The sequence below is a fragment of the Schistocerca serialis genome, chromosome 4, assembly GCF_023864345.2.
Source record: "Schistocerca serialis cubense isolate TAMUIC-IGC-003099 chromosome 4, iqSchSeri2.2, whole genome shotgun sequence".
NCBI lineage: Eukaryota > Metazoa > Arthropoda > Insecta > Orthoptera > Acrididae > Schistocerca > Schistocerca serialis.
The window spans coordinates 883,053,675-883,079,552 of record NC_064641.1 but is presented as its reverse complement, the minus strand read 5'-3'; the positions used below and the strand labels follow the sequence as shown (position 1 = coordinate 883,079,552).

At 40.8% G+C, this 25,878-nt stretch overlaps 1 protein-coding gene across 1 annotated transcript in view; it reads left to right on the top strand.

Annotated features, from left to right (window-relative positions):
• Positions 1 to 24,777, top strand: part of LOC126475030 (UDP-glucosyltransferase 2-like) — a 64,114-nt gene extending 39,337 nt beyond the window's left edge. The window contains exons 6-7 of the mRNA XM_050102573.1: positions 16,830 to 17,049; positions 24,029 to 24,777. Coding sequence (XP_049958530.1) covers positions 16,830 to 17,049; positions 24,029 to 24,305 — 497 coding nt within the window. The 3' untranslated portion in view covers positions 24,306 to 24,777. The remainder of the gene's footprint in view (positions 1 to 16,829; positions 17,050 to 24,028) is intronic.
• The last annotated feature ends 1,101 nt before the right edge of the window (positions 24,778 to 25,878 follow it).

Below are 25,878 nucleotides of genomic sequence, written 5' to 3'. Positions count from 1 at the left end.
ACAGTGTCCCTAATTTGCTGGGAAGTGGCGGTGCGGTCCCCTACGGTACTGCGTAGGATCCTACGGTCTTGGCGTGCATCCGTGCGTCGCTGCGGTCCGGTCCCAGGTCAACGGGCACGTGCACCTTCCGCCGACCACTGGCGACAACATTGATGTACTGTGGAGACCTCACGCCCCACGTTTTGAGCAATTCGGCGGTACGTCCACCCGGCCTCCCGCATGCCCACTATACGCCCTCGCTCAAAGTCCGTCAACTGCACATACGGTTCACGTCCACGCTGTCGCGGCATGCTACCAGTGTTAAAGACTGCGATGGAGCTCCGTATGCCACGGCAAACTGGCTGACACTGACGGCGGCGGTGCACAAATGCTGCGCAGCTAGCGCCATTCGACGGCCAACACCGCGATTCCTGGTGTGTCCGCTGTGCCGTGCGTGTGATCATTGCTTGTACAGCCCTCTCGCAGTGTCCGGAGCAAGTATGGTGGGTCTGACACACCGGTGTCAATGTGTTCTTTTTTCCATTTCCAGGAGTGTATAAAGCCGCGGTGCGGACGGCTAAGGGAACGCCTGATCTTTTCGGCTCTCCCGACTAGCCGCTGGGCTAGTAACGCACCACTTCAAGTTACATAATAATTTATAGCTTCTTTTGCTGATGGCCGAAGAAGCTCTTAATTTAAACATGCATTCAGCACGCAGGTAAGTATTGATAATAAAATTTTGACGTGGCTAAGTTAAATATTTTGGGCGAGAGAATTAATTAAATTACACTGTACGCAGTAGATGAGCTCTGAACTGGCCCTTTTGAGATCCGCTATCGCTATAATTTTATAGGTATTCAAAAGAAACTTTACACATCTTCATAGTCATAGCGGACCTCCAACCTATTAAAATCTAAACATCCTAGCCTTATTTATTAGCCTACTTAATCTATCTTGCTTCCTTCAGTTTTGAGATGAAAACCAGAAAATCATGAATTTCCACTAAAATCTTAATTTGTGAAATCCAAAGTACTATTTTTATTAAATCATTATGAAAGATGAATCTAAATATAAATTTTGAAGTCTCTAGCTCTTTTCTGTTGCGCCAATGATTTTTTCAGAAAAACGTCCAAATTTCGAAAATGACTTAAGTTATCGAACTGATATTCAACACACATTAATTTAGTATTATTCCTGACATGCTAGAAAGTTTTAGTTCATTTGCTTGATTTTTAAGGTATTGCGCAACATTTATGACGTCAGAGCTAGTTACAGCAGACTGGCTGGCACACAATGGAAACTGATGTGAATTTACTACAGCGTGAGTAGGCTGCTTCCCTACATGTAGCACGTCATCTTCGTGGTGTAGCAATTTTAATGACCAGTAGTGTAGAATATCTGTCCACCAACCTCCGTTAAATCCAAAATTTCACCATATTGTCTCATGGTGTGAAGATACGTGACTTTTCACATTGTAATCCGTCTATCAAACCAGAATGTTAAGCCAGCCGTAACCTCGATGTTAATCGAGACGACTTGGCTATGTGTTAGTACTTGCTTTCATCCATTGCCTTTCTTTCGCTACATAAGCGTTCAGGCATCAAGGCATATAGGACACATACTGGCGAAGCACCAGTAATGGTCGTTCACAAGATACAAATACACTCGTCATACTTCATAGACATATTCGCCAAGTTCTAATAAAGACTCTAACGAACTAAATCCGAGATGGCCTTTTCAAGAAATCAGTACAAATTATTTCTCTATTGGTGAAGCTCTGAAGGTACCACGGAGATGTGTTTTCCCAATGGCTATCACCTCAACTTGTACTGAACATCGAGTCACTGGATTCGCAGCAAAACTTAAGCGAAGTAGGAGAGCCAACCTCCTGCAGATTTCGAGCATTAGAATGACTTGATGATCACACTTAATTATTGAAAAGGAATCATTGGTGAGTAGAGTGAGAATGTGCGTCGTGTGACTTAACACGTAGGGGCAATGTGTTGCACACTTGAGCAGTCGTTTGATGTGTCAGGAAACGCACTTTTTAGGATTCAATAGCATCTGAAAACCCTTCACGACCATACAAAAGCTCACTGATAAAGTTATCTGTGGGTTACCCAGTCCTCTGTATGAAGATAATTGGCGTACATTGTTGTTGTTGTGGTCTTCAGTCCTGAGACTGGGTTGGTGCAGCTCTTCATGCTACTCTATCCTGTGCAAGCTTGTTCATCTCCTGGTACCTACTGCAACCCACATCCTTCTGAATCTGCTTGGTGTATTCATCTCTTGGTCTCCTTCTACGATTTTTACCCTCCACGCTGCTCTCCAATACTAAATTGGTGATCCCTTGATGCCTCAGAACATGTCCTACCAACCGATCCTCTTCTCCCCAATCCTATTCAATACCTCCTCATTAGTTATGTGATCTACCCATCTAATCTTCAGTGTTCTTCTGTAGCACCACATTTCGAAAGCTTCTATTCTCTTCTTGTCTAAACTATTTATCGTCCATGTTTCACTTCCATACATGGCCACACTCCATACAAAAATTTCAGAAACGACTTCCTGACACTTAAATCTATACTCGATGTTAACAAATTTCTCTTCTTCGGAAACGCTTTCCTTGCCATTGACAGTCTACATCTTATATCATCTCTACTTCGACCATCATCAGTTATTTTGCTCCCAAAATAGCGAAACTCCTTCACTACTTTAAGTGTCTCATTTCCTACTCTAATTCCCTCAGCATCACCCGACTTAATTCGACTACATTCGATTATCCTCGTTTTGCTTTTGTTGACGTTCATCTTATATCCTTCTTTCAAGACACTATCCATTCCATTCAACTGCTCTCTGGCGTACATTAGCTGAAGAAATTTACAGCACTGTTAACATAATAGGGTTCTCAGGAGCAGCTCGTTACATGTGCGGAGAGAAATCTCACCATGAGGGCCCTAATAAGTTCAGTAGGGGTTCTGTGGGAAATGATTGAGAACCTGGGGGGGTATCCTGTGCTTAGCATTTGGTTTGCCTGGGCTGGTCGGAGTCTGGACCCATGCCCAGTGTTATGGTTCCTGTGGGGAGCCCGCACTGTGTTGTCCCTCACGGACACTGGTGGCCTATTAGACTGCGTTCACACCGACTGGACCAGCCGTGCTCCGCTAATCACCACCTGCCGTGTGCGGCTGTTGACTGCTCCGTGCAATACGAGACACAGCTTACAGCTTCGATGCGACAGGAGGCTCGTCCGCAGCCATTTTCACGAGCGCTCCAAACAAGCGTCAGACAGCAACGCACGGCTTAACAAACAATAAGAAACAATCGAAGAATATTCACAGCTGCTGCCAGTCGCACAAGGGATGACACATGAAATCAATGGGAAGTATTTTCGAGATGGCAGCATCCGAGAACTGCATCGGTACAAATCTACCGACACAAAGACCATATTCGGTGTAACACAACAGCATGATCGACCTAAATTTGAAGATGACCGTGTAATCGGGTGTAGACGCAATCTCGTTATGTTACACTGAATGAACTTACAGGGTACTATTATTGAACTATACGAAAAAAAAACTAAATTAGTTACAAACTACGGCGTGGACGCACTTTATTCAACGTGTAAACGTCACTACATACATTCGGATTTAAGTTATGACATGTTCTATATGCCTGCCATCATTGGCGATGATGTGGCGCAGACGAATAGCGAAATTCTGCGTGACCAGCTGAAGTGTCGGGACATCGATGCTGTCGATGACCTCCTGAATGGCTTTTTTCAGCTCTGCAATTTCTTTCATGGTTATTGGTGTACACCTTGTTGTAGCCCCACAAAAAGGAGTCGCATGTGTTTAGATATGGAGAATATGGCGGCCAATCGAAGCCCATGCCAGTGGCCTCTGGGTACTCCAGAGCCACATTGCGGTCACCGAAGTGCTCCTCCAGGACATCGAAGATTCTCCTGCTTCGATGGGGTCGAGCTCCATCTTGTCTGAACCACATCTTGTCGAAATCAGGGTCACTTTGGATAACGGGCATCAAATCATCTTCCAAAACCTTCACGTACCGTTCGGTAGTCACCGTGCCATCCAGAAATATTGCACGGATTGTTCCGTGACTGGACATTTGACAACACACTATCTCCCGTTGAGGATGAAGAGACTTCTCGATCGCGAAATGCGGTTTCTCAGTCCCCCAAATGCACCAAGTTTGTTTACTGACGAACTCATCCAAATGAAAGTGGGCTTCGTCGCCAAGGCGTAAGCACTTGCACATGCTAGTTACTATCATGCTTCGCAGCCAACCTTGCAGTTTGAACGTCCTAACACAAACCGTTCAGAAGTTATGGCTATTTTATTTCGTATAATTCAATAATTGTCATCCTGTAAGTATGTTAGTTAAGTGTTTAATTCCGTGTGTGGGATTCCGACGTTAAGAGAATGAAACTAAATTTATTGTGCACCACAAAAGAAACAACGCTGTACTGATATACGAGTAATAGCGCTGTACCTTTACTCAAACATGCAAAAACGAGAATCAAGATAATTAAATAAACGTCATATTCTGGTATTGCATATAGTTGGTACAAGTTGTTGTTGTTGTTGTGGTCTTCAGTCCTGAGACTGGTTTGATGCAGCTCTCCATGCTACTCTATCCTGTGCAAGCTTTTTCATCTCCCAGTACCTACTGCAACCTACATCCTTCTGAATCTGCTTAGTGTATTCATCTCTTGGTCTCCCCCTACGATTTTTACCCTCCACGCTGCCCTCCAATACTAAATTGGTGATCCCTTGATGCCTCAGAACATGTCCTACCAACCGATCCCTTCTTCTGGTCAAGTTGTGCCACAAACTTCTCTTCTCCCCAATCCTATTCAATACTTCCTCATTAGTTATGTGATCTACCCATCTAATCTTCAGCATTCTTCTGTAGCACCACATTTCGAAAGCTTCTATTCTCTTCTTGTCCAATCTATTTATCGTCCATGTTTCACTTCCATACATGGCTACACTCCATACGAATACTTTCAGAAATGACTTCCTGACACTTAAATCAATACTGGATGTTAACAAATTTCTGTTCTTCAGAAACGCTTTCCTTGCCATTGCCAGCCTACATTTTATATCCTCTCTACTTCGACCATCATCAGTTATTTTGCTCCCCAAATAGCAAAACTCCTTTACTACTTTAAACATTTCCTAATCTAATTCCCTCAGCATCACCCGACTTAATTAGACTACATTCCATTATCCTTGTTTTGTTTTTGTTGATGTTCATCTTATATCCTCCTTTCAAGACACTGTCCATTCCATTCAACTGTTCTTCCATGTCCTTTGCTGTCTCTGACAGAATTACAATGTCATCGGCGAACCTCAAAGTTTTTATTTCTTCTCCATGAATTTTAATACCTACTCCGAATTTTTCTTTTGTTTCCTTTACTGCTTGCTCAATATACAGATTGAACAACATCGGGGAGAGGCTACAACCCTGTCTTACTCCCTTCCCAACCACTGCTTCCCTTTCATGTCCCTCGACTCTTATAACTGCCATCTGGTTTCTGTACAAATTGTAAATAGCCTTTCGCTCCCTGTATTTTACCCCTGCCACCTTTAGAATTTGAAAGAGAGTATTCCAGTCAACATTGTCAAAAGCTTTCTCTAAGTCTACAAATGCTAGAAACGTAGGTTTGCCTTTCCTTAATCTTTCTTCTAAGATAAGTCGTAAGGTCAGTATTCCCTCACGTGTTCCAGTGTTTCTACGGAATCCAAACTGATCTTCCCCGAGGTTGGCTTCTACTAGTTTTTCCATTCGTCTGTAAAGAATTCGTGTTAGTATTTTGCAGCTGTGACTTATTAAGCTGATAGTTCGGTAATTTTCACATCTGTCAACAACTGCTTTCTTTGGGATTGGAATTATTATATTCTTCTTGAAGTCTGAGGGTATTTCGCCTGTTTCATACATCTTGCTCACCAGATGGTAGAGTTTTGTCAGGACTGGCTCTCCCACGGCCGTCAGTAGTTCCAATGGAATATTGTCTACTCCGGGGGCCTTGTTTCGACTCAGGTCTTTCAGTGCTCTGTTAAACTCTTCACGCAGTATCGTATCTCCCATTTCATCTTCATCTACATCCTCTTCCATTTCCATAATATTGTCCTCAAGTACATCGCCCTTGTATAGACCCTCTACATACTCCTTCCACCTTTCTGCTTTCCCTCCTTTTCTTAGAACTGGGTTTCCATCTGAGCTCTTGATATTCATACGAGTCGTTCTCTTATCTCCAAAGGTCTCTTTAATTTTCCTGTAGGCGGTATCTATCTTACCCCTAGTGAGATAGGCCTCTACATCCTTACATTTGTCCTCTAGCCATCCCTGCTTAGCCATTTTGCACTTCCTTTCGATCTCATTTTTGAGACGTTTGTATTCCTTTTTGCCTGTTTCACTTACTGCATTTTTATATTTTCTCCTTTCATCAATTAAATTCAATATTTCTTCTGTTACCCAAGGATTTCTACTAGCCCTCGTCGTTTTACCTACTTGATCCTCTGCTGCCTTCACTACTTCATCCCTCAAAGCTACCCATTCTTCTTCTACTGTATTTATTTCCCCCATTCCTGTCAATTGCTCCCTTATGCTCTCCCTGAATCTCTGTAGAACCTCTGGTTCTTTTAGTTTATCCAGGTCCCATCTCCTTAAATTCCCACCTTTTTGCAGTTTCTTCAGTTTTAATCTACAGGTCATAACCAATAGATTGTGGTCAGAGTCCACATCTGCCCCTGGAAATGTCTTACAATTTAAAACCTGGTTCCTAAATCTCTGTCTTACCATTATATAATCTATCTGATACCTTTTAGTATCTCCAGGGTTCTTCCATGTATACAACCTTCTTTCATGATTCTTAAACCAAGTGTTAGTTATGATTATGTTGTGCTCTGTGCAAAATTCTACCAGGCGGCTTCCTCTTTCATTTCTGTCCCCCAATCCATATTCACCTACTATGTTTCCTTCTCTCCCTTTTCCTACACTCGAATTCCAGTCACTCATGCCTATTAAATTTTCGTCTCCCTTCACAATCTGAATAATTTCTTTTATTTCATCATACATTTCTTCAATTTCTTCGTCATGTGCAGAGCTAGTTGGCATATAAACTTGTACTACTGTAGTAGGTGTGGGCTTCGTATCTATCTTGGCCACAATAATGCGTTCACTATGCTGTTTGTAGTAGCTTACCCGCATTCCTGTTTTCCTATTCATTATTAAACCTACTCCTGCATTACCCCTATTTGATTTTGTGTTTATAACCCTGTAGTCACCTGACCAGAAGTCTTGTTCCTCCTGCCACCGAACTTCACTAATTCCCACTATATCTAACTTCAACCTATCCATTTCCCTTTTTAAATTTTCTAACCTACCTGCCCGATTAAGGGATCTGACATTCCACGCTCCGATCCGTAGAATGCCAGTTTTCTTTCTCCTGATAACTACATCCTCTTGAGTAGTCCCCGCCAGGAGATCCGAATGGGGGACTATTTTACCTCCGGAATATTTTTCCCAAGAGGACGCCATCATCATGTAATCATACAGTAAAGCTGCATGCCCTCGGGAAAAATTACGGCTGTAGTTTCCCCTTGCTTTCAGCCGTTCGCAGTACCAGCACAGCAAGGCCGTTTTGGTTATTGTTACAAGGCCAGATCAGTCAATCATCCAGACTGTTGCCCTTGCAACTACTGAAAAGGCTGCTGCCCCTCTTCAGGAACCACACGTTTGTCTGGCCTCTCAACAGATACCCCTCCGTTGTGGTTGCACCTACGGTACGGCTATCTGTATCGCTGAGGCACGCAAGCCTCCGCACCAACGGCAAGGTCCATGGTTCATGGGGGGAACACAAGTATATAGTACGAATGTTGTTGAATATTAAGTACAAGCTTGAAAACTGTACTGAGTTACTGGAAATACACTAACGCATGCAACCCATGCATCTCATGTCATGTTATAAAGAAATCAGCCCAGAACAAAATCTGTCAAATCATCAGTCATATTCAAATATAGTGCTGGCTGCAGTTCTCAACCAATCAGAACAAAACACTTTTACTACAGGTTCGAATTAATTTATTTATTTTACGTGAGAAGTCAGGATCTTCGAAACATGGTAAATGCATATTGATTTTTTGTTTTGTTTTTGAGTCATCCGCCGTCTGACTGGTATGATGCAGCCTGCCACGATTTCCTCTCCTGTGCCAACATCATCTCAGAGTAGCTCTTGCAGCCTACGTCCTCTTGTCAATTGCTAGATGTAGTCCAATCTCTATCTTCCTCTTTAGTTTTTACCCTCCACAGCTCCCTCTACTGCGATGGACGCTATACCCTGATGTCTTAACAGATGTTCTTAATCCCACAAGCCAACCAACCTTATTGTTGTCAGTGTTTTCCATACATTCTTTTCCTCACCTAATCGCCTGAGAAGCTTCTCATTCCTTACCTTAACAGTCCACTTAATTTTCAACATTCTTTCGTAGCACCACATCACAAGTGCTTTGCTTCTCTTCTTTTCCGGTTTTGCCACAGTCCGTGTTTCACTACCATACAATGGTGTGCTCCAAACGTACAGTCTCAGATATTTTTCCTGAGATTAAGACCTGTGTTTGCCGCTAGTAGACTTCTCGTGGCCAGGAATGCCCTTTTTGCCAGTGTTGTTGTTGATGTTGTGGCCTTCAGTCCTGAGACTGGTTTGATGCAGCTCTCCATGCTACTCTATCCTGTAAAAGCTTCATCTCCCAGTACCTATTCCGACCTACATCCTTATGAATCTGCTTAGTGTATTCATCTCTTGGTCTCCATCATTTTTACCTTCCACGCTGCCCTCCAATGCTAAATTAGTGATCCCTTGATGCCTCAGAACATATCCTACCAACCGGTCCCTTCTTCTTCTCAAGTTGTGCCACAAACTCCTCTTCTCCCCAATTCCATTCAATACCTCCACATTAGTTATGTGATCTACCCATCTAATCTTCAGCATCCTTCTGTAGCACCACATTTCGAAGGCTTCTATTCTCTTCTTGTCCAAACTATTTATCGTTCATGTTTCACTTCCATATATGGCTACACTCCACACAAATAATTTCAGAAACGACTTCCTGACGCTTAAATCTATACTCGATGTTAACAAATTTCTGTTCTTCAGAAACGCTTTCCTTGCCATTGACAGTATACATTTTATATCTTCTGTACTCCGACCATCCTCAGTTATTTTGCTCCCCAAATAGCAAAACTCATTTACTACTTACGTGTCTCATTTCCTAATCTAATTCCCTCTGCATCACCCGACTTAATTCCACTACAGTCCATTACCCTCGTTTTGCTTTTGTTGATGTTCACCTTATATCCTGCTTTCAAGACACTGTCCATTTCGTTCAACTGCTCTTCCAAGTCCTTTACTGTCTCTTACAGAATTACAATGTCATTGGCGAACCTCAAAGTTTTTATTTCTTCTCCATGGATTTTAATACCTACTCCGAATTTTTCTTTTGTTTCCTTTACTGCTTGCGCAATACACAGATTGAATAACATCGGGGAGAGGCTACAACCCTGTCTCACTCCCTTCCCAACCACTGCTTCCCTTTCATGTCCCTCGACTCTTATAACTGCCACCTGGTTTCTGTACAAATTGTAAATAGCCTTTCGCTCCCTGTATTTTACCCCAGCCACCTTTAAAATTTGAAAGAGAGTATTCCAGTCAATATTGTCACTGTTACTCTACTTTTTATGTCCTTGCTCCGTCCGTCGTGGCCTATTTTGCTGCGTAGGTAGCAGAAACCACCAGTTATGATGTCAAGTTCCTCGCTGTTCTCATTGCATCTACTTCTTATTACTTCCGCCTTTCTTCGGTTTACTCTGAATCCATATTCTGTACTCACTAGACTGTTTATTCCGTTCAGCAGATCCTGTAATTCTCCTTCACTTTCAATGAGGATAGCGATGTCATCAGCGAAGCTTATACTTGTCATCGTTTCAGCTTCAATTTTAATTCCAGTCTTGAACCTTTCTTTTATTTCCATCATTGCTTCCTCGCTGCATAGACTCAACAGCAGGGGCAAAAGACTACATCCCTGTCTTACACCCTTTTTAATGCGAGTACTTTGTCCCTGGTCTTCCATCCTTATTGTTCCTCCTTGACCCTTGTACATACTGTATATTACCCGTCTTTCCATATAGCTTACCCCTACTTTACTCAGACTTTCGAACATCTTGCACCATTTGACATTGTCAAGTATGATTACTATTTGAAAAGTGAACAGAAGGATTGTAGGGAAGGATGCGTAGCAACACTACATTTATATGGCGGTACTGTTGCAGCCACAATGTTGTAAATCTAAAAATTGCAATACAACTGGAACAATATTATTCTTTAAAGTTTTTTTTCCAGTTTTAAAAATCCCTGCTTTTGCTGCTCCAACGATTACACTCATGCTGGTATTTGGCGATCTCGAGATCCGTTATACATCTGTTGCATCTCCCACACTGTCGCTACAGTCGTGAGTCTGATGTCATGAGGCTGTAATTTCGGAATTGACATTATTTGAAATACGCGGCATTGGCGTATTTACGGAGTATGTTTGTCTGTACAGTTGCTTACTCCTTGGCACCTGCGAAACATTTTCAGTTCAGTGATACCACACGGTTCAATGCTTGTTCACATAAAAGCACAATGATCTAAAGGTTCAAATGTGATAGTTCACACGCATAGTGTTCCCAGTAACCAACCGATCTGCGTCTACTGCACACGCGAAAACTGTTTTCGTTCATCCATGAATAAGATGGCAGTGACTGCTCGCATTTCGTCCAGTATTAATCACTGTCTTTCTCCAGTTCACATTGATAAGGCGCACATATTAATTTAAATGTTTCATCCGTGTCTTTACGTACGAAAATTCAACCCACCAGCCGACTGTAACCACAATCACCATCTCTTATTCGCCACCACCATATGACTCGATTCTTCGGTATCGATAGTCGAAAACAGTCTCTGTTACAGCAAAGATACATACAGATATACACATACGTACATACATACATACATTAATTCCTGTTCCATAGATCATGAATACGACATTTCGTAATGATGTGGAACATGTCAAATTAACATGTTTTCTTTACACAAAATAATTAATTAATTTTTTCTGACAGTTAGTACTTCATATCTAAGAATTCATCTATTGAGTAGAATGAGTCATCATTCAGAAATTCTTTTAATTTGCTTTTAAATGTTGGTTGATTATCTGTCAGACTTTTAATACTATTTGGAAAATGAGCAAAGATTTTTATGGCAGCATAATTCACCCCTTTCTGCGCCAAAGTGAGATTTAATCCAGAATAGTGAATATTATCCTTTCTTCTAGTGTTGTAGCTATGCACTTCACTGTTATTTTGGGATGGGTTATTAATGACAAATTTCATAAGTGAATATATGTATTGTGAAGGTACTGTGAATATCCCGAGTTCCTTAAATAAATGTCTGCAAGGTGATCTTGGGTGAGCTCCGGCTATTATTCTGATTACACGCTTTTGTGCAATGATTACTTTCTCTCTTAATGACGAATTGCCCCAAAATATGATGCCATATGAAAGCAGTGAATGAAATAGGCATAGTAGGCTAATTTACTGTTATGTTAATACCAAAATTTGCAATAACCCTGATAGTATAAGTAGCTGAGCCTAACCGTTTCAGCAGATCATCGATGTGTTTCAACCAATTCTATTTCTCATCAATGCACACACCTAGAAACTTTGAGTATTCTGCCTTAGCAGCAGACTTCCGTTCACAGTGTATTCTACCGTAGCAACAGACTTCTGTTCATAGTCTATATTCATCAATCGTGTTATGCCATTTACTCTACAGAATTGTGTAAAGTGAAACATATATTTTCTTGTAATATTTGAATTTATTGACATTTATTGCGAAACACTACGAATAAAAAAATAATAGGACGAAAAATTATGTATATAAGTTCACTGGGGTATATATTTAGATGTGTAGCTTCTCTATGAACAAACAGTTCTGTAGGCAAAAGTAGTGATTAGATTAGATTAGGTTAGATTAGATTAGTATTTGTTCCATAGATCATGAATACGACACTTCGAAATGATTTGGAACGTGTCAGGTTAATAAAAGGTGTCTATACAAGATATTACATTATGCAAAATATTACATGACACTTAATATTTTTAATTTTTTTGTGGGAGTTGGGGAAATTACCCACTTACTATATCCAAAAATTCATCTAATAAGTAGGAGTAGCCATTAAGAAATTCTTTTAATTTCCTTTTAAATGCTATATGGCTATCTGTCACACTTTTGATGCTGTTAAGTAAGTGACCAAAGATTTTTGTGGCAGCATAATTTACCCCCTTCTGAGCCAAAGTTAGATTTAATCTTGAGTAGTGAAGATCATCCTTTCTCCTAGTGTTGTAGCCATGTACACTGCTGTTACTTTTGAATTAGTTCAGATTGTTAATAACAAATTTCGTAAGTGAATATATATATTGTTAGGCTACAGTGAAGATCTCTAGCTCTTTAAATAAGTGTCTGCAGGATGATCTTGGATGAGCTCCAGCAATTATTCTGATTACACGCTTTTGTGCAATGAACACTCTTTTACTCAATGATGAGTTACCCCAGAATATGATGCCATACGGAAGCAGAGAATGAAAATAGGCGTGGTAAACTAATTTCCTGAGATGTATATCGCCGAAATTTGCAATGACCCTAATAGCATAAGTAGCTGAACTCAAACGTTTCAGCAGATCTTCAGTGTGTTTTTTCCAGTTCAGTCCCTCATCAATGCATACACCTAGCAATTTTGAGTATTCTACCTTAGCTACCGATTTCTGATCGAAGTCTATATTTATTAATGGTGTCATTCCATTTACTGTGTGGAACTGTATGTACTGTGTTTTGTCAAAGTTTAATGAGAGCCCATTTGCAGAGAACCACTTAATGATTTTCTGAAAAACAACGTTTACAATTTCACCAGTTAATTCTTATCTGTTTGGTGTAACAGCTACACTTGTATCATCAGTAAAAAGTACCAGCTTTGCATCTTCGTGAATATAGAATGGCAAGTCATTAATACATATTGAGAACAGCAGAGGACCCAAGACCGAACCTTGTGGAACCCCATTCTTGACTGTTCCCCAGTTTGAGAAATAATCAGTTTTTTGCATATTATGTGAACTGCTTATTTCCACTTTCTGCACTCTTCCAGTTAGGTTTGAGTGCTGTCCCATTCATACCACAATACTTGAACGTGACTGACCGAATTTGGAGTAAAAGTATGCAATTTCTAAGTACAAACTAGTTGTGTACTTTCAGGTGCACATTAACATCTATCTATAGATTTAACCCAGTTACTTTTATTTATTTTGCCATGTCGGATAAAATACCGAGCAAAGAATATCTCAATAAGATGCTGTATGTGTTACTTTCTGGTGTTATGTTCTGCTGTTTCGTATGATCTTTGAAAAAGCGTCACCTTGTCTAATGCCACCTCTGGTACAAATGTTTGGGTACTAAACAACATCGATTGAAAAATCACTTTTAGATCTAGTAGACTATACAAAATGTTCCATTTCTTAGATAAAATCAGGAAGATACATTCGATGAATAGCTGAGCACAGCCAAACCTACTTCTTTTCGTGTATATTTCTGGCAGATGGGAAGTCTCTGAAAATTGTCGAATCACTGCATGTAACAAAGTCTCCGACAGCAATGATGATAAACTTGTAATCTGAATCTGCATCATAGACACAAAACAATACAGTTGCAGAATATCTCCCGTAATTAAAAAAAATATGATTTGCTACGAGTCAGGTGGATGATACGTGTTTTCTAGTGATAGGATCCATAAAAGTTGGGCTGTTGCATGCCTTTGAAGTGTTCCTCCGTTGTTTTCCATTCTCCATCTGTTGGTTTGCGTAACAATAAGTTGATTATTTTGGGTTATTCGGTAGACCAAACGCGGCTCTCTATAGGACAAACAATACGGCACCCAAGTGTCGAGTTTAGATCACCAAATTCGTTTTCCGAGGCTAGGTACTTGAAAGTAAGAAGTGCTTTCGTTATTTAAAGATTTGAAATTGCTCAGGAAGAGAAGAAACGTAAAAGACTACTACTTCTGGGAAACAAAACGATTGAGGACCGAGTGAAGTGCACAACGGTTCCACGGAAAACGCCGTACCTTTCTGTGCACAGCTTCACTTTCGTAAAGTGCAAAAGATGGTGGTACTACTGTATCCAATATTCAGCATCTTACTGAGTTAATGACTGGAGAAACACCAGCAGCACGACCATCACAGAGCTATCGGTCTCGCAACCAGAAAAAAAAACACTAAGATTAAATTGATGTGGAAATGACTTACAGCTTTTATCCAGCTAACCGTCGAGAGAAGACATATAACACATCTGAAAAATTGTTACTGTTGTCAGTCCCAGATCATTTATAAGAGATGCTAAATTATTACAAACTGAATGTTAAAATAGTTACGATAAAACGTGTTCACTATCATCTGCCTCAAATAGACTTCCTCGACTAAGAGCAACGTCATGTGAGCTCCCAAAAGAGTAACGCTGCTGCCAGGCACCAACTAGTTGTACAGTCAGGTTCATGATTATGACTGCACTCAATGTTCACGGTATTTAGTACCAGGTCCCTCCTTCGAGCATTCTGTATCCCGACTACGTGTCACAAGATTCTGAAGACGCTGAATCATTTCCGTGAGTGTTTCACCTTTAATGGGCAATAAAAATTTTAGTACTGTTTGTTCTTTTCTATAGTATGAACAATCCACATGAGTTTTGTAACTTTAAAAAATCTTAATTTCAACCTCCATTTAGAAACTACCAGGGTTATTGTCTTGGCGGTAGTAAATTTCACATTGCAATATTGTGCGAAGCCACAAGAAAGGAAAGAAGACAACGACTTAACGCCCCATCAACGAAGAGGTCATTAAAGATGGAGCACCATTTCCAGCGTACACGTTGTAACTTATCTTCGACCTATTTTGGGACACCCAGCTTTCTTCATCGCCAACAACAGAATCCCTTCTTAACTGCGACGTCTTTGCTCTCTTGCATACGCCTCCGTTACATGTCGTCTTCTCTGGCGTCAACCATTATAGTCAATAAACTTTCCTACGCAATCTAGTTGTATTGTCAAAACTAAGGTGCTCATAGAAGATGCTGTACGAGTGTGATTAATGATGCAGAAGCACGAATAACACTAAGCGTTGTGCGAAGCACGCTCAATTTACAATTAAGAGGAGGAAAACAAAATTAGTGTTTAACGTCCTGCCGACACGAAGTCATTACAGACGGAGCACAAGCTCGGATTAGGGAGGGATGGGGAAGCAAATCGGCCGTACCCTTTCGGAGGAACCATCCCGGGATTTGCCTGAAACGATTTGGAGAAATCACGGAAAACCTAAATCAGGATGACCGTCGTCCTCCCAAATGCGAGTCCAGTGTGTTAACCATTGCGTCACCCCGCTCGGTTGCAATTAAGAAAACTAGAGCACTTAGTTATGAAATATAGACAAAAATTTAAGGTGATATTAATGTGTTCTAAACAATGTTCAGTCATAAGGAACAGTTTGGTTTTACTGATGGCAGGGGTACTCGGGAAACGATTTTAGTGCTGCCGTCAGCAATGGAGGATATATTTAGGAAAGCCAAGGAAACATTTCTTGCATTTTTGGATTTGAAGAAGGGTTTGGATTACTTGGAATGGAGTAAAATATTTTCCGTTTTTAGGCAACTTGATATCAGTTACGGAGATTGATGGGTTACATATTCTCTCTGTGAAAATCGGCACATGACATCGGGAATGGGAATGGGAAGGGTAGAGGGGAGGTGTAGAGTAGACAATGAAGGAAGATGCTAGACATTCCACAAGGCAAAAATATTTTCTGTAATACTTAACAGCTGCAGACATCCGAAAATTCAAAGCTAAGATCAGAAAAAAATACGCGAGGAGTTAAGCACTCCTCTACAAAAGTGCAAAACGTGGGCAATGAGGCAAACGGAAAAGAAATGATTAGAAACCTTCTGACATGTGTTATTTGAGGAGAGTATTAAAGATCAGAATGACAGAGCGTGAAAGGACACAGACGTTCTGCAACGAGTTAACGAGAAAAAATGTTAACAAAATACAAAGTCATATGAAGAGACACAATGGTTCGACACGAATTGTGACATGAGTCATTGCTGAAAACTGAAGGGATAGCGGAATGCAAAAGTCGCAGGGACAGGCCTAACAGAAAGTGGCATGATGAAATGAAGAGGATATCGTACATGCGCCAGGAATGTGAATTGAGTCTAACCAATCTCAAGATTAATGGACGAAACAACAACAATAATCGAATTCGCGAGTAGTGAAATCGCTTATACCGGGAGCAAAGTGTACTTGGATACATTTGCCGCATCCGGTTTGCTGGTACACTTCTGTTAAACTGTAATACACTATGTCGGGTGTCGCTTACAAAACTCTCGACCCATCAGTCCTTGAGTTGTTTTCGTCACTTTAGGGCCCTCTTGAAGCTAGAAATATTGAAAATGTCAGCAGGCCCCAGTAGTAAACACTACAAGAGAAGCTAACGCTCAAATGACGAGGGAACTCGTTCCAGGACTATCCAAGACATACATCCTTACTTCTACGAACATTTCTCTTGATGATATAACAGTAAATTTGGAAAAAAATCAGCAGTACACAAATTGTTGTTTACTGTTAATCTTCTCTTGCACCATCGATTATTGATGTATTGTGCAATTTCAGTGACCTCTGTTTTCTGGCTTACAGCACATCCCAATGTGCGCGTGTTCATCACTCAGGGCGGACTGCAGAGCTTTAATGAGGCCGCCTATTACGGAGTCCCTCTACTGGGGATTCCTTTCTTCGGTGACCAGCACCACAACGTGGCGAAAATGATCGACGCCGGCATCGGCATTGAGCTCAAATTCTGGGACGTCACGAGAGACTCGGTTCCGGATGCCATTCGCGAGCTCATTGAAGATAAAAGGTAAAATACGACAGCATGCCACTAAATCAGCGTTATTTGTAGTAGGTTATTAAGCTCAATGATCTTCTGTCTTTTGCATAAAAATGCTCCAGTGAATTGTATAGCAGCTGCAGGAGTGGTTTGTGTTTTGACGATGCTGCTCTGTATATCACGATTCGCAATTGAGACGCACGGTTAATATCTGTGTACGTTTTTCTACGTGAAGGCAGAACTGGTGTCATTGACCACTGTGTAACCTGTAGTAATCTTAATACATGGGAACGGAAACGAAAATAACAGGCCAGAAGAGTCTGGACGCCTGTTACAGTCTAACCGCAGTGAGGACAATCAGAGTTAACATACTGATTAAATTATTTAACCGCCATCAAAAATCTATTGCTTTAGTATGGATATGAAATTGTAAGTAGGCTGTTTAGGTTTTTATATTGGTAACGTCACGTAGCGCTCTGTATGAAAATCACTGACTGTCCTGTGTGCAGTCTGTGGCTGATTTGTATTTTTAAAAGCAGAATATGTGTCTTGACTTAATTGAGAAAAAGGTGAGCACGCAGAACCTGAATCTACAGTATTTGCAAAATATTTTGTCCTGTCATTTCGGATTCCTGAGGCGAGCTGTTGCCGACCGATCTATCGATAATGCTTCCCTGTTCATTAACTGTTTCACTGTCTACACCATTATTTGGCGCTCGCTCCATTTCCCTACTCACAATTACCAAATTACTACTTTGTATGTCTGTTAATTCATTAGACGGTGGTGCTGATAAGCTACGCTCATCGTCACTATCTTTTCTTAATTTACTTTGGAGCCTAGTGCTACGTTTTTCACACGCCATAATTATCACGTATTTCACACGATAACAAGAAAAGCACAATTTGAAGAGCAAAAACAGTAAAACATATTAACATATCACTGAAAATAATATCTAGTTAATTCCAAGCACAGCTGCGAAATACTTGGTACAAATCTACATGCATACCACAACTGTTTTACTGTACAACAATGAAAAACTACAACTACAAAGGAAATTCTCTCTACAATTACGCGCTAGCAATAAACAATAGCTACACTAGTTACACAAATTACAAGAACAAATCAGAAGACTCCAGTGAGGTATCCTCGGCTAAGGGTCGACATATGAAACATCCGCTTAGAAAAATTTATGAATTACTGTGCTGGTATATCTCTTACGTTATTTGATTTTCAAACAGCTGAGCAAAACTGAACGTACTCAGACATTTCTCTCTTTACTTATTCTGATCATCACTAAACTGACACACAATATTTTTAGCGCAGCGCAATCGGACTTTCAATAATCCCTACAAAAGAATGGCCCTGACTGACAATAACCTATACAGAGCGCTACGTGGCGTTACCAACATAAAAACCTAAACAGCCTACTTACAAAATGACTCCAAAGGACATTCTGCCTACAACTTCAGAACTCACTGAAAAGGTTTGGTTTTTGTTGTGGGAGCTGCTCCGGCTGGTGGTATGGACTGATGAAATTTGTATCCCACAGCATCTTCACCATTTCTGGTTAAAACTCAAAAACAAAATTGTCTTATTGTCATCCTAGACAGGTAGCTACCATATCGAGAATCGTATTTGCCAGGATGTCTAGTCGCGGGTTGCCCTGTGACTCGAGAAGCTATTTTTACCAAGCGTCACAGGTAAACTCCAGTAACGCCAGGATTGTTCTCTTTGTGCGATCTCTAGCTACACTCTAGCGTAGACACAAAATATGTTTAGTGTACCATGTACAGAGTGGTCCATTGATCGTGACCAGGCCAAATATCTCACGAAATAAGCGTCAAACGAAAAAACTACAAAGAACGAAACTTGTCTAGCTTGAAGGGGGGAAACCAGAAGGCGCTATGGTTGGCCCGCTAGATGGCGCTGCCATAGGTCAAACGAATATCAACTGCGTTTTTTTTAAATAGGAACCCCCATTTTTTTATTACATATTCGTGTAGTACGTAAGGAAATATGAATGTTTTAGTTGGACCACTTTTTTCGCTTTGTGATAGATGGCGCTGTAATAGTCACAAACATATGGCTCTCAATTTTACACCAACGGTTGGCAACAGGTAGGTTTTTTAAATTAAAATACAGAACGTAGGTACGTTAGAACATTTTATTTCGGTTGTTCCAATGTGATACATGTACCTTTGTGAACTTATCATTTCTGAGAACGCGTGCTGTTACAGCGTGATTACCTGTAAATACCACATTAATGCAATAAATGTTCAAAATGATGTCCATCAACCTCAATGCATTTGGCAATACGTGTAACGACATTCCTCTCAACAGTGAGTAATTCGCCTTCCCTAATGTTCGCACATGTATTGACAATGCGCTGACGCATGTTGTCAGGCGTTGTCGGTGGATCACGATAGCAAATATCCTTCAACTTTCCCTACAGAAAGAAGTCAGGGAACGTCAGATCCGGTGAACGTGCGGGCCATGCTTCGACGACCAATCCACCCGTCGTGCAATCGGCTATTCAATACCGCTTCAACCGCATGCGAGCTATGTGCCGGACATCCATCATGTTCGAATACATCGCCATTCTGTCATGCAGTGAAACATCTTGTAGTAGGTCATGCGGTACCGTTCTCGCTTCCCGCGCCCGGTTTCCCGGGTTCGGTTCCCGGCGGGGTCAGGGATTTTCTCTGCCTCGTGATGACTGGGTGTTGTGTGATGTCCTTAGGTTAGTTAGGCTTAAGTAGTTCTAAGTTCTAGGGGACTGATGACCATAGATGTTAAGTCCCATAGTGCTCAGAGCCATTTGAACCATCTTGTAGTAACATCGGTAGAATATTACGTAGGAAATCAGCATATATTGCACCATTTAGATTGCCATCGATAGAATGGGGGCCAATTATCCTTCCTCCCATAATGCCGCACCATACATTAACCCGCCAAGGTCGCTGATGTTCCACTTGTCGCAGCCATCGTGGATTTTCCGTTGCCCAATAGTGCATATTATGCCGGTTTACGTTACCGCTATTGGTGAATGACGAATCGTCGCTAAATAGATCACGTGCAAAAAAACTGTCATCGTCCCATAATTTCTCTTGTGCCCAGTGGCAGAACTGTACACGACGTGGAAAGTCGCCGACATGGAATTCCTGGTGCATAGAAATATGGTACGGGTGCAATCGATGTTGATGTAGCATTCTCAAAACCGATGTTTTTGAGATTCCCGATTCTCGCGCAGTTTGTCTGCTACTGATGTGCGGATTAGCCGCGACAGCAGCTAAAACACCTACTTGGGCATCATCATTTGTTGCAGGTCGTGGTTGACGTTTCACATGTGGCTGAACACTGCCTGTTTCCTTAAATAACGTAATTACGCGGCGAACGGTCCGGACACTTGGATGATGTCGTCCAGGATACGAAGCAGCATACATAGCACACGCCCGTTGGGCATTTTGATTACGATAGCCATACATCAACACGATATCGACCTTTTCCGCAATTGGTAAACGGTCCATTTTTAACACGGGTAATGTATCACGAAGCAAATACCGTCCGCACTGGCGGAATTTACATGATACCACGTACTTATACGTTTGTGACTATTACAGTGCCATCTGTCACAAAGCGAAAAAAGTGGTCCAACTAAAACATTCATACTTCTTTACGTACTACACGAATATGTAATAAAATGGGGGTTCCTATTTAAGGGTATACGGAACGCCCTATGTTTACAATGTTAAATTGAGCTAAAAGCTAGGAACATTTTCCCATTTGTTACTTGGACGATACTCTTGATTTTTTCACAGAACGCAGAGATATGATCTGCTTATATGCTGAATTATTAATTTTGAAAAAATAATGTATAGTTTTTCAGATATTTTATTTTTTGTAAATGTTAAAAAAAGTCATATATTTTAATAAGTATTTTAAAATTTTCATCCATTAATACAAAATAATTCCAAATGTCTTTTAATTCAGATCTATTAGAAGGTCTTAAGGAACAACTACAGAAAATTTCATCTTTCTACTATAAATAGGCCCTGAGAAAATGTATCTTATACACAAAAAAACGAAAGTTACGGGAAATTAGCTTCAAAGTTTTTACTTCAGTACAAGCCTGCTCCATAGCTTGTATCATGAGAATCGTCCAACAGCTTCCTCTTGATGGCTCTGCTATGCTGTCTAGCCATCTTTGAATATACTTTTATGGCATTGTCTGAAGACCTGAGCCGTTCCTTGTCCAAAAAAAGCACAGCTGCGGCAGTTTGTAGTCCTACACAGAGCCCCAACTTCTGCAGAACTTTGCACTTTGTTATATTGCCCTGATTGAATGTTGAAACAGCATCATCAACGCCAAAGTGAAGTGTGTTTATACCCACAAACACAGTTTTAGGTTATTCTATATCACATGGTTCACACACTTATTTGGATTTTGAGTCTGGCCATGAAGACATTTCTTTAGTAGACTAATATCTGCAAGGTATCGGAATATTGGTTTTATTTCATCCATTATGGCAGGTGGCAGGTGATGAGGGTGATTGTATTGTTTCTTAGTTACCTTGCCTCTGTTGTACTTGCACCAACTATCGTCTCCTTTTGGACATAGCCCATGTTGGGGATTCTCATTGTTTGAAGCTGTACGAAGAAACAGAGCCCAGACTGCTCTTCTCATTAATTCTGCATCTGCTGTATTCTGTCTTATTGCTAGACCATAGCATTTCTGAATATGATCTATTGTAGCATCTGTCAGTCTATTTTTCCCATCTAAAGTATTCCCATCGCTCAATTTCTTGCCTTTCATGCTAGCCTTGACCCGTCGAAGTCTTGATCCCATCCTTTTCTGAACATGGCCAACATACTCCAGTTTGGAAATTTTCACATCGTTACCATAGGGTCTCAGTTCCTCAATTTCTTTGAAAGCCATTGAGTCACCATCTCCAAGATAATTTATGTATCTAACGTTGTACCATTTTACTGAGTGTTGATAAATACTTCTTACACCAGCAACTTCCATACCACCACTTGACCCATAGTAATTTGCCATGCACTCTTCTTCATGTTTATTTTTCATTTTCTCCTTGCGTCTGCAATGCTTGTAAAGTATTGCCACATCAACTACCTTACCAGTGTCCACACTTGTAGCTGTTACTACATCATTCATAAATGTGTGGCCTCTCTTCTGCCAGCTTCCATCAAAAGCTATGGACAAGTCTCTGCTGTTATTATTTTCAACAACTGCTTCCTCAACAGCATCTTTCATGTTTTCCTGTGTCGCATCTTCTACAGCAGAGCCTATTGCAATTATATGTTTGTTAAATTTTGAAGGTGGAGGAGGGAGGTTCATCACACCACACACCATGGCACCTGCAGCCCTGCCCTTTCCTATACACCGTAATCCATAAACCAGTCTAATGTTTATATCGTATATTTTACCTGTATCTGCAGTAACATGTGAGGAATTGAAGAAAGTAATACTGTGTTTGCAATAACTGCACATCAACTCTAATTCACAAGCAAGTCCTACATGTAAGTTTGTTTTCAATGAAACACTACATTTTCCACATTGTTTGCAGCACACATTTTTCTCCAAAACTTCTGATAATAAAGAGACGTTAATTACCTCATATTTTGTAGTCCCAGCATTTAGTTTCTCGTATTCTTCTTCAATTCCAGCTAGTTTTCTTCTTGAAGCACTTTCCGGTGTAGTGGCAGCAGCATCACTCAATGTATCACTACCAGTGTTGAGGTTAGTCGGTACTGGGACATTAGATACTGATGAAGATGAATCAGACGAATTTTTAGTACTTTACTTTCTTGCGCAAATGTACACGCTTTCTAAATACCTTCAGACTAGGTCTTGGCATGTTGAAGGAAAGAAAACTCAATGACTTCTCCACATACGACTTTCACAACAATGACATGGATGTACTCACAAAGGAAACAATACAAATGGTGCAGAATCTATTGTCAACTGTCTAGCAGTGTAGCCAACAGAAAAGCTAACCCTCTTGCGCTCAATTATATCTTTGGCAAGGCTGTCTATATCAGGTATATTTCGCGTCTCATATACAAGGTGTGGAACATCATGTGTCGAAATTATTTTAAAAAAATATTTTAAATAGTTCTATTCACGTCATCCAAATATTTTGTACATGGTATTAAACGGGAGAGTCTAAATTTTTCGAAACTGCATTTACCCAAAAATCGATTTTTTCATCGAAAAACTCATTCTGTATACCCTTAAAAAAACGCATTTGATATCCGTTTGACCTATGGCAGCACCGTCTAGCGCGCCAACCATAGCGCCATCTTGTTTCCCCCTTCAAGCTAGACAAGTTTCGTCCTTTGTAGTTTCATCGTTTGATGCTTATTTCGTGAGATATTTGGCCTGGTCACTATCAATGGACCACCCTGTATAAGAACCACCTCACGTAGCTTATGATTTATGATGTCACCTCATTTTCATTGGAATTTATGTTGTTCAGTAGGTTTGATAATGAAAGAATTACGTGGAAATGAAAAATCATGTTACCTCAAAATTGGTATCGCAGAACCTGGAATGCTCCCCAAGTTCCTTGAATGATTGTGAGTTAAATAAAATGAACATACATTTTTGTACTTGCTTACTTTAGAACATTCTTTCTTCGGTTTCTAGAAAACCAGTTCCATCATTAGTTGTTGATAGGTCATTGTAAAAACTAATAGGTCTTCATAGGCTTTCCGTCATCTCTTACCCAGTTATGTCATGGTATGGTGATTGGTCTACCATAACAAGTTTTCCCGGTTCTATTCATAAATCTTTATAGCTTCTAATATTTTCCTACCCATCTTCTGTTTTGTATTATCCGCTTGCACAGCAACGTTCAAACTCAATAATTCTCATTCTAATTTACCAATACTTAGTTGTGTTGACTCTTGTATTTACTCTGGACGAACTGTTACCACTTTTTAGGCTTTGAAAAAAAGCGTTGCCATCTATCATGCTTCCTTCTACAGATTCAGCGAGAAAATGAAGGAGTTCTCAGCCGTCTATCGTGAGCATAAGGAAGAGAGCCTGCCTAAAGCCATCTGGTGGATCGAGTATGTACTTCGACATAACGGGGCACCACATCTGCGCAGTGCAGCAAAAGACCTGACCTGGTACCAATACCTGCTGCTAGATGTCATTGCCTTCGTGCTGGCTGTTGTAGTGATCTTTTGTATAGCTCTCTACAGTATTGCTAGGTTTATGATCTCCAAAGTGTTTAAATCTAAGAAACTGAAAAGTAATTGAGAACCTAATCTTCTGTTATGCATAAGTGTCATTAAATTTTAATTTATTGAGAAACTGCGTGAGTATCTCGAGTGGAATGGTGGAGCAGATACATGTATCTGTAAAACTCTTTTCATGATTGTATCATGTGCAATACAATGTATATAAATTTTAAATCTCATTTATATAATGTTATGAGTGGGAAAAACTGCGATTGTGAACTTCATTGACATTGCTGTAATTTAAACTACAGTTTTAGGTTGAGTGGCTGGTTCTAAAAACCAAAATATCTTTTACGTGTGTTTCAATCAGCAACTTTTTTATGTTTGTAGACAATTTTCTAAATAAAATACTTCATCCTGTTATGTCAAGACAGAATTTGTGTAGACTTTATACTCCCATAATTTAGTTTGTTGCTGTACATTTACGAAAGTCTCCAATGTGGAAGTTAAGAAAATATGGAGATTCTATGATTTCATTAAATAAAAGCTTTCAGAACATCTCGAAGAGTTTTCTTTACTTTTTTTCTACTGGGCAGAATCTTTTCCTGACATAAGAAGCAGCCAGCTTTTCACCTGAATAATTTCTTGGCCTGTAAACTCATAAAGCGAAAAGTTATTTGAATTGAGGGTAAATCATCCGACTGAGCGAGGTGGTGCAGTGGTTAGCACACTGGACTCACATTTGGGAGGACGATGGTTAAATCCCGCGTCCAGCCATCCTGATTAGGTTTTCCATGATTTCCCAAAATTGCTCCAGGCAAATGCCGGGGTGGCTCCTTTGAAGGGCGCGGCCGACTTCCTTCCCTGTCCTTCCCTAATCTGATGAGAGTGATGACCTCGCTGTTTGGTCTCTTCCCTCAAACAATCCAATTCAATCCATACCATCCGAGAATAAAACAGCAGAAATTCCTTCATCATGCAGAAACTTGTGAGAGCTGTGTGCACTGATAGCCAGAAATTTATGACCACTGACCTAGTATCGACATAAACCCGTCCAGGTGCTAGCATCGTCACCTGGCGAGAAATGACTTCCAGTCAGTCACACGCACATTTTGTGTAGTATCAGTGAGCGTGCTTAGAATGGGGAAACGCGCGAACTACCTGAGTTTGACCGAGGGCAGATTGTGATGGCCTGGACGCTTGGCATGAGCATTCCAGAAACTGTACGACTTGTCGGGAGTGCTGTGGTGAGTCTCTCCAACACTTGCAGAAGCCAAAGTGAGACAATGCCAGACGTCGTGGGGTTGGGCTACCACCCCTCATTTCATATGTTGTAAGCTGGGCAGACTGGTAAAAAAAACAGGCAACGAACTGTGGCGGAACGAACATCAGACTTTAATGCTGGGCAGAGTAGGAGTGTGTCTGAAAACACAGTGCACCAAACACGCCCCACGATGGACCACCACAGCCGACGACCAATGCTTGTGGCAATGTTAACACCATGACATTGGCAGTTGTGACAAATGGGCATGTGACCATAATCACTGGACGTCGGCGTAGTGGCATAACGTTGCATGGTCTGGTGAATCCCAACATCTTCTCATCATGCCGATGGCAGGGCGCGAATACGTCGTCTTCCAAGGGAACAGCTC